The sequence below is a fragment of the Myxine glutinosa genome, chromosome 7 (genome assembly GCF_964187855.1).
Source record: "Myxine glutinosa chromosome 7, kmMyxGlut1.1, whole genome shotgun sequence".
NCBI classification, from domain to species: Eukaryota; Metazoa; Chordata; class Myxini; order Myxiniformes; family Myxinidae; genus Myxine; species Myxine glutinosa.
Window position 1 is genome coordinate 142,664,820 of NC_136267.1, and position 9,783 is coordinate 142,674,602.

At 49.3% G+C, this 9,783-nt stretch overlaps 1 protein-coding gene across 3 annotated transcripts in view; it reads right to left on the reverse strand.

The window, feature by feature from the left end:
* LOC137431707 (nuclear envelope integral membrane protein 1) overlaps positions 1 to 7,220 on the reverse strand; it is a 115,397-nt gene extending 108,177 nt beyond the window's left edge. Inside the window, exons 1-2 of one of the 3 annotated variants that reach the window (XM_068123335.2) lie at positions 6,841 to 7,215; positions 4,074 to 4,171 (exon numbers count right to left, since the gene is read on the reverse strand). In XM_068123335.2, the coding sequence (XP_067979436.2) occupies positions 4,074 to 4,171; positions 6,841 to 6,928 (186 nt within the window). In that variant the 5' untranslated portion in view covers positions 6,929 to 7,215. Of the gene's footprint in view, positions 1 to 4,073; positions 4,172 to 6,840 lie in introns of all 3 variants that reach the window. The other 2 variants (XM_068123333.2, XM_068123334.2) reach the window with 2 other exon arrangements.
* Between the last annotated feature and the right edge of the window lie 2,563 nt (positions 7,221 to 9,783).

A 9,783-nucleotide genomic window follows, 5' to 3' on the forward strand; every position in this document is an offset into this window, starting at 1 on the left:
TGCTCGTCCTAGGATCATTCAAGTAAGAGCCATTCGATTGAGACGGGAATTCTGCAGTGGACGACATCTTCTGGCATCTGTTCATCGCCTTCTCACCAGCGGACGCCGTCTGGGAGGAACTTTCTCGCCGTAGGACGCTGTCTTGGGCAGAGAAGTGAATAGCCTCGGATCCCTCCAAACAACCGACAAAGAATAAGCGAATAGCCTCGGATCCCTCCAAACAACCGAAAAAAAAAAAAAAAACGTGAGTATTTGTACGTGGTATTTTTCTCATTGGCAATTTGATGTGCGGGTGATATTGCGTAGTTGTGTCGTATTTCCCCAACAGAGCGTTGTGTTTGAGCGTTGTGTTGAGGTTGTGTTTTGTGCCTGGTCGTATGATAACTCGTAGCCAAGCTATGTCGACCAGGGAAGTGAGAGTTCAACCTGATCATGTTGACAGTCACGTGGGTGGCGAGGTGAGCGACGCAAGCAGCCTTGACCCGGTCACTCAACCCGAGATGTTAGGAAGCGATTCCATCATGACTAAATGCATGCGTTCGCCCTTCTGGACCGGGCTGACTCCGGTTCAACAACTTGACATGTATAACAGGGAGAATGACAGGGCAGAGGCAGAGCGTGCTGCGGCAGCAGAGAGAGAGCATGCGGCAGCAGAGAGAGAGCATGCGGCAGCAGAGAGAGAGCGTGAGAGAGAGAGAGAGCGTGCGGCAGCAGCAGAGGGAGAGCGTGCAGCAGCAGAGAGAGAGCATGCGGCAGCAGAGAGAGAGCGTGCGGCAGCAGCAGAGGGAGAGCGTGCGGCAGCAGCGAGAGAGCATGCGGCAGCAGAAGCTGAACGCGTCAGAGAGCATGAGTTGCGAATGTTGACTGAACGACTGCGGGCAGAGGGGTCTGCTGCAAGAGTCCCGGAAACTGTTCATGTTCGTTTGCCGGACTGGACGGGAGACACGAAGCCAGAAGCGTATCTGGAGATGGCGGAGAAGTTGTTGGCTGCCGGTGGCATTGATGAGAGCTTGTGGGTCGGCCATCTTGTGAGCCATCTATCTGAGAAGGCGAGGGAGGTATATGCGAGGATGGCAACCGAGGACGCAAACAAATACAGGGCATTGAAGGCCGAGATTTTGAATGCCTATGCGGTGTCCGCATGTATTTATAGGAGAAATTTTTTCAGCTGGACTCGTGAGTCCAGTCAAACCTATGAGGAACATTCGCGGGCCTTGTTGGAACAGCTGCAGAGATGGTTCAAGGGGAGCAAGGTGGAGTTACCTCAAGCGGTTGCGGAACTCCTGGTGCGTTACCGTATCGATCAACAGCTTCCGCCTGACTTAGCATTGTTTCTTGTCGACAAAGACACTGTTTCCTTGGCAGACTGCGTCAACCTTATTGATAAACATGTTTTGGCGTGCAAAATGCTGCAAGTCACGCAGTCGCTTCGTAAGACGGAGGAGTCTGCGATCAAGACCGCCCCCCGTCTGCCCGGCGGCTGGATCGAGGGGAAGGGTTCTCCGATGACCTCCACTGGGGGCGCTCGCGAGCCGCCGACCAGGGCAGGGCCCTGGTGCGATTTCTGCAAACGCGTGGGGCACGGTGAAAACCGCTGTTTCTCTAATCCCGCCAGTCCGGCCTACCGAGGCAACCCTCCTGTTAAGTCGGAGGGAGATCAGTGGAACTCATCCGCCGGGCCCTCGCACACGACGGTGGCATCGGTGACCGAGGTCACTGCCACCGGGGCTAATTCCATTCATCCACTGCATCAGGAGTATTCAGGGACAGCCTTAGTGGGTGGCCCCGATTCGATGCTGAAGTTTGAGACCAAATACCTTCGGGATACTGGGGCGACACGGTGTGTTCTCCGGGTGGGGGTAGTTCCGGCCTCTCAGATGCGTTATACCGGCGAGTATACCCTCCTTCGGGGCATTGACCGGGTTCTTGGCCGGTACCCCCTTGCCCTCCTCGAGGTCCGGAGTGACATTTTTAAGGGTCCAGTGACCTGTGTGGTAGTACCCTACTACCCTATACCCGGGGTCTCCTTGCTGATTGGCAATGATGCCATAGCCAGGGAGGAGTCATTGACTCTGACCTGTGGGGGGGTCCCTAGAGCCCAGAGTAAACAGGCGGAGAGAGGGGCGGAGTCAGACATATCTTCACTCTGGCCCGAGGAGCCTAGCGCCTCGACTCCAGTTTCCGACGGTGACGTTGCGTCAGCTGAAGTCCACCCGAGCCTCCCGTCAAGCCAACCTCAGGTGCCGTGCTCCTCAGGGACCGCTCCCGCCATGTCGCGATTCAGCAGGAACGCTAATGCTAAGGTATATGTGGGAAACCTGGGCAATGGAGCAGCGAGAGCCGAGCTAGGGAGGGTCTTCGGGCATTACGGACCACTCCGCAACGTATGGGTTGCTCGGAACCCACCTGGATTCGCAGTTGTTGAGTTTGAAGATCCACGAGATGCTGAAGATTCGGTCAGAGCCCTTGATGGAAGGTTAATTTGCGGATCGCGGGTGTGCGTCGAGATGTCGAATGGCATGTCGCGGCGGCCTCGTTTCAGACGCCCTTTGGTCCGCAGGCCGTTCGACCCGAAAGATCGATGTTACCAGTGCGGTGAAAGGGGTCATTACGCATATGACTGTCGTTCTCGACACCGGAGGAGAACCCGCCGCTCTAGGTCTCGGTCCGTTTCCCTCCTGTAAATGTTTCCCCACCTTGAGTTTGGCTCCCTTGTTTCTCTATTGTGCTTTGGGTGAAGTGTAACTCTTGTGGGGTAGATGTTAATGGGGTGTATGGTGTTTAATATTGTGTGTGAAAAAAAAAAAAAAAAACTGGTTCATTGTTTACCCTGTTAACGCCTGTTAATTGCCTGTTGCGTTAATAAGTGCGTTATTGTTGCGTTATTGTGTTGCGCCATTGCGTTGCGTTGTATTGTTGCGTTGTTTCGTTATTGTTGTTAACAAGTGTTAGTAATTGTTAATGGCGTTAATTGCCTGTTAGCAATTCCCGCCATCATCTTGCCATGTGATTTGCACCTACTACAAATACTGGTTTTAAAAACGCCGTCTATTCGACGGGGTTTTTACTTAGGGGGGGAGGACTGTGAGAAACCCCCGGTGAAACCACCTTTGTTCTCACCCAAATGAGTGCCCCGCCCACCACTGACGTAACCTCCTTGGAGCCTCACGCGATTGGGAGGCGAGTCGGCACGTGATTGGTGGAGGGTCAGAGAGCGCGGCCGCCATCTCATGATACGGACGCAGCTCGGAGGTTCGAGGCCTCGAGGCGAGGGAACTTTCGTTACGCCTCACGACAGCGAGTGGTGCTGATCGTTTATAGTTATGGATTGTACGAGTGAGTGATTCCGGAAGAGAACGAGTGATTCCCGGAGATCGTAGATTGGAACGGTGAGTCCTATATTGCCTGCTTCGTGTTGGAGCTCCTGGCCGACCGTTCCTGGCGGCCTTGTGTGGTATTCCATCCTGGTATCCTTCGAGTCCCGGAGCTCGTCGATTGGAGCCGCGAGGATCTTACCTGCGTCTGGTTGGAGCGTCTGTGGCCGACCGTTCCTGCAGGCTTGTGCAGCCTATTCCATTTGTTACCTTTCATGGTTTTTGTGATCGAGCCAATAAAGCATCGTGCCTTACCCCTAGAAGGCCGATTAAAACACAATTGTGTTGATTACGTCTCTTTTGTCCACTCCGTGGATTACTTGAAGCCCGGACATTCACGTCCGTATTCCGTGCTGGGAACATTTACCAGGCGGGATCGCGACAATATATATATATACACACACATATATATATACACACACATATATATATACACACACATATATATATATATATATATATATATATATATATATATATATATATATATATATATATATATATATATATATATATATACACACATATATATATATATACACACACATATATATATTTATAGCTGGGTCGGGATTCAACCCGACCCGATATAGGGCCTAGATGGCCCTATAGGCCATCTCGGCCATCCTGTCAGCAATCTTTTTATGTTAATAAAACCGAATTTATTATTATTGAAAGTAATACTCAAGTCAAACTTACATGCACTGTGGCCCACAGGTCTCTCACATTGACTTTACCCGGGATGTAACAAAATATCCCGGGGGTACTGTGCTCAGAACTATAGCCGTTATTCAGATCTGCAAAGAAAAAACAACAAGAGCGAGAATTGCTTTGCAGTACATGTCCACAACTGGTGCCAATGAATGTTTTGTTTTTCGAACAAATATTTTAAAATGATGAAACACAGTGAAACTCAAACTTCTTCTATAACTTATCATCATAAAGCCATGTACGAAGTTTCAGTTGAATATGATAAAGGAAAAGGTGAAAAATTAAAGAAAATTGGACCATGTATAATCTACATTCTACTATACTAGGGCATGCCCGTACTATATATATGCCCGTACTATATATCTATCTAAAATTATATCCCCCCCCCTCTATTTACATGAAATGGTTTGGTCCATTCGCAACGCCAAAGCGAACGGCGAACGGCTTGCGAGTACAGTGACAATCCCCCCCCTCTATTTACATGAATGGTTTGGTCCATTCGCAACGACCACAGAACCCCCCCCCCCTCTATTTACATGCAATGGTTTGGTCCAAAGCGAACGGCTTCCGGAGTTTGGTAAAGAAATCGCCATCGCGTGCACAAACGCGCAGGAAAGCGAATGAAACGCAAATTCGTTTTTATTAGTTGTAAAACATAGTTTAACGCCAACATAGTTTGCAAACGTGAAATAAATGAATACGCTCTCAAATGTGCCATCCGAGGCAGAGTGTGTCCTCCACGTTCGGCACACGCGATCGTTCGCTGCTCTCTGATTGGTTGAATCGTTTTTTGGACATAGCTCGGTAAGTAATTGTCCGATTAATATGAAACCTTGAAAAGGCACATCCTCGGGTCCCAGCAATATACCTGGCAAGTTAAAAGTATATCGGACCCGTGGTTGTCGAGAAACAGCGGTCACAGACAAACAAACGTACAGACAGACAGACAGAGATTACTGGAATTATAGATAGATAAGAGAGATGTCTGTCTGTGTGTGTGTCTGTCTGTCTATCTTTTTAGGCAAAAAAACAACAAAATAATTTGAAAAAAAAAGATCGTTTTTTTGTAGTTAAAAAAAACAAACAAAAAAAAAAAACGCTCGATAGTGCCTAAGCTTTTTAAAATTAATGACAGTTATATACAAGTACACATTCGCATAAATAAATACAAAACAATCACCAGACATTTGAATACAAATAAATCAAACAATTTCGGAAGTGTAGGAAGTTGGTAGTACGGCTTCTTCTTCTTCTTCCTGATCAGCATCACACTTAACTCAGAAACGTGATGAACACCACATTCACCCACCAGCATATATATGAACCCCCCCTCCCCTTCCTCCCTCCCCTTCTGCCCTGCCTACCCTTCCCCCCATTCCTCCCCCTTCCCCCCCATCTCCCCTACCCCCTCCCCCAATCTCCCCTCCCCTCTCCATCCCCCTCACCTCTCACCTCTCCATCCCCCTCACCTCTCCATCCCCCTCACCTCTCATTCACCCCCCTCCTCTCCCCTTACACCCCCCCTCCTCTCCCCTTAACCCAGCCCCCTCCTCTTACCTCCCCTTCCCTCCTTCCCTACCCCCCTCCCCCCCGCCCGACAACGCCGAGGACTTCTGCTATTATGTGATATTTTCAAGTCCAAAAAGGCATACATAACTCCAGCAAAAATGGCTGAAATACCCCAAAACTCAAACTCATCATGTTACTTATCATAATAGAATTTCAGTTAAATACGAAAAACGTTTATATGGGAAAAAATGCAGAAAACCACAGGAGGAACGGATAGATGGAGAGCAAACCTTTAGTCCCCTCCGGGTAGGACACTAAAACGTGGAAGGGCACTTGGTAGAGTGCAATCCACCGCCGGGCTCATTAGTTTAATTTTTGGATCCCATTCATAGACTGGATCTGGATTCAGACCTCAACCAAAATCTAATTGGCTTGTTCTCGTCACATACTGTCGTGGCAAAAAAATTGCCACCCTTGCACTTTTTTTTAAATAATGCACCATTTTTCCCTCATCCATCAAGGTATCAAATAATGCACCATTTCTCCCTCATCCCTCCCTCAAGGCTCCCCTCATCCCACGTCCGTCTAAACCCTCCAAAAGCTCCCCTCATGTTGATCTTAACCCTCCCCCCAAAGGCTCCCCACGTCCATCTAAACCCTCCAAAAGCTCCCCTCATGTTGATCTTAACCCTCCCCCCAAAGGCTCCCCACGTCCGTCTAAACCCTCCAAAAGCTCCCCTCATGTTGATCTTAACCCTCCCCCCAAAGGCTCCCCACGTCCGTCTAAACCCTCCAAAAGCTCCCCTCATGTTGATCTTAACCCTCCCCCCAAAGGCTCCCCACGTCCGTCTAAACCCTCCAAAAGCTCCCCTCATGTTGATCTTAACCCTCCCCCCAAAGGCTCCCCACGTCCGTCTAAACTCTAAACCCTCCAAAAGCTCCCCTCATGTTGATCTTAACCCTCCCCCAAAGGCTCCCCACGTCCATCTAAACCCTCCAAAGCAAAAGCTCCCTCATCCCTCTCTCTACGTCCGTCTAAACCCTCCAAAGGATCTCCTCATCCCTCTCTCCTTCACGTTATAATTAGTACAGCGGGAAACGACAGACTCGCATCAAATTGGTGACGAATGTTAAAAAAAGTTTTGCTGGGCGAACGTCCACTTGTACTTCCACACAGGAATATCAATATCATCAAACTCATGACTGAAGAGGAGGAGGAGGGGGAGGAGCGGTGTCTTGTACTCACATTTAATATAGGCCGCTGACCCACTCTCTACTTGCAATAAAATCGCACACACCAGCCATGCCACGACGAAGATCGTTCGCCACTCCATGTGGTACAAAACGAAGATTCAGCACAAGCAAGTACAGTGCAACGAGGAAAAAAACACTTCAACCCTCCCGCCTCACGCTCGATTCGTTTAAACAGCAGGAAATGCAATGACGCGAAGAGGAAGAGGTCCGATGTTCCTTTCACAACGCGCTACTCGCGTCTGTTTTTTTTTCCCCTTCGTAGTTCTCCAACGCTCTTTACATCCAAAGTAGGCGTAAATTCTATCGAACGATAATTTTAACTTGACCTGCATAAACTACATTGCGCGGCTCCACGTAAAAATGACGGGCCTGGCGAGACCAGCTCCACGTAAAAGTGCAACTGAACTGGCGGGACCAGCCGAGCTAATATTATATAGACATACATTGAGTATGTTGCGAATTGCATGAGAGCAACTGAGCTCCATAAATATGCAGAAACTACCGGCCGATGAGAGTGCATTTGCTGATGTGATGAGGCCACGCGGCCGCCATATTGGAACTCACTGAAAGTTCAATATTGTAAACAACGTGGAAAAAAATCACAGATTTTAGCAGGTTTTCACTGCAGCAAATTCTGTAACTGATTTATATATATATATATATATATCTATATATATATATATATATATATACAGTATATATATATATATATATATATATATATATATCTATATATATATATATATCTATATATATCTATATATATATATATATATATATATATATATATATATATATATATATATATATATACATATATACATATATATATATATATATATATATATATATATATATATATATATATATATATATATATATATATAGCTATATATATATATCTATCTATAATTCCAGTAATCTCTGTGTGTCTGTCTGTCTGTCTGTATGCGACCGCTGTTTCTCGACAACTACCGGTCCGATATACTTGAAACTTGCCAGGTATATTGCTGGGGACCCGAGGATCTGCCTTTTCAAGGTTTGAAATTAATCGGACAAGTGGTTCCCAAGGTATGGTCACCGTACTCGCAAGCCGTTCGCTTTGGCTTTGCGAATGGACCAAACCATTTCATGTAAATAGAGGGGGGGGGGGGGGGGTTCTGTGGGTTTTGCGAATGGACCAAACCATTTCATGTAAATAGAGGGGGGGGTTCTGTGGTCGTTACTGCCACGTGGTTTCAAAGTTTTTTTTTGTTGTTGTTGTTTGCACGCATGTTTTTTTGCACGCACGTACGGGCAAGCACGTACGGGCAAGCACGTACGTGCGGGCACGCCCTAGTATATATAAAACACAGTTTGTGTGTGTGTGTGTGTGTGTGTGTGTGTGTGTGTGTGTGTGTGTGTGTGTGTGTGTAATGTTACCGATAGACTCCTAAACGGAGAGGCTTACGTGCTTGATATTTGGCATAGATATGGCCATTGAGCCTGGGACGAACATGGCCGAACTCAAAATATTTGACGATCCATATTTTTTATTCATATTTACCTCAGCGCATTTCAGCGCACGGAATCAACGGAATCAGAGCAGGTGGGCGCTGATTCGCTCAGAGCGATCACGTGATGACGCTATGACGCTATGAACGCTATGACGCTACGAACGGTATGACGCTACGAATGATATGACGCTACGAACGTTATGACGCTATGACGCTATGAAAAAAAAAATCGCTATGGCGCTATGAAACGCTATGACGCTATGAACGCTATGACGCTATGAACGATATGACGCTATGAACGCTATGATGCTATGAACGCTATGACAAAAAAAATCGCTATGACGCTATGAAACGTTATGACGCTATGAACGCTATGACGCTATGAACGCTATGACGCTATGAACGCGATGACGCTATGAAAAAAAAAATCGCTCGCTTTGCCAAGGGGCTCACTCCCCCCCCCCCATTCCCCTCCCTTCCCCCTCCCCTCCCCCGCCCGGCAATGCCGGGTACTTCTGCTAGTATATATATAAATATATATATATTGAAGCGTGGTGCTACGCGCGCTACTTGTTTAGCAAGGAGGAAGCGGACAACGCGGTAAGTTCAAAGAGTCTTTATTACAAGAGCTCCACTGTAGCACTGGAGCGCTCCGGGCTGCGTGCCCGGTGTATATCCCGCGACCACGCCTACCCCTCGGGCGTGGCCGCCGCCCACTTGGTGCGCGGAATGATGCCATCACGCCAGTGAGCTTTCATGTCCGCCACACGCGCCCCCCCAGAATTCCCGCGCACCTGGAGGGCCAGTTTGCGGGGCAAACGGATGACCGAACCGATGTCCGATGACCGATGTCCGAGGGGGAGCCGAACCGGGCGACCCAGGTGGCGATGAACGCCTGCGCGATGTCCGCCGCCATCGTCGCCGCCAAAGACACGGCCTCCGGCCACCGGGTGGTGTGGTCCACCATGGTGAGGACATGGGTGAAACCCCGCGAGGGGGGCAGAGGTCCCACCAGATCCACGTGAACGTGGTCGAACCTACGTTCCGGCACCGTAAACGGGGCCAATGGGGCCTGGGTGTGTCGGTGCGCCTTCGCGCGCTGGCACGTGAGGCACGTCCTGGTCCAGCCGCGGACGGCCTTCCGGAGGCCATGCCAGACAAACTTGTCGGCGACCAACCTCTGGGAGGCCTTCGTGCCCGGGTGGGACAGGCCGTAGATGGCGTCAAAAACCTGGCGCTGCCAGCCCGCGGGCACGATGGGGCGAGGCCGCCCGAGGGAGACGTCGCACCAGAGGGCCGTGCCCGCGCCGTCGAACGGCACCTCGGTGACGCGGAGGCCAGTGACGGCAGTCCGCAAGGCCTGGACGCCGGGGTCGGCGGCCTGGACCGCCGCCATCCGGGCATAGTTGATGCCAAGGTGGACTGCGTGGGCGACGGAC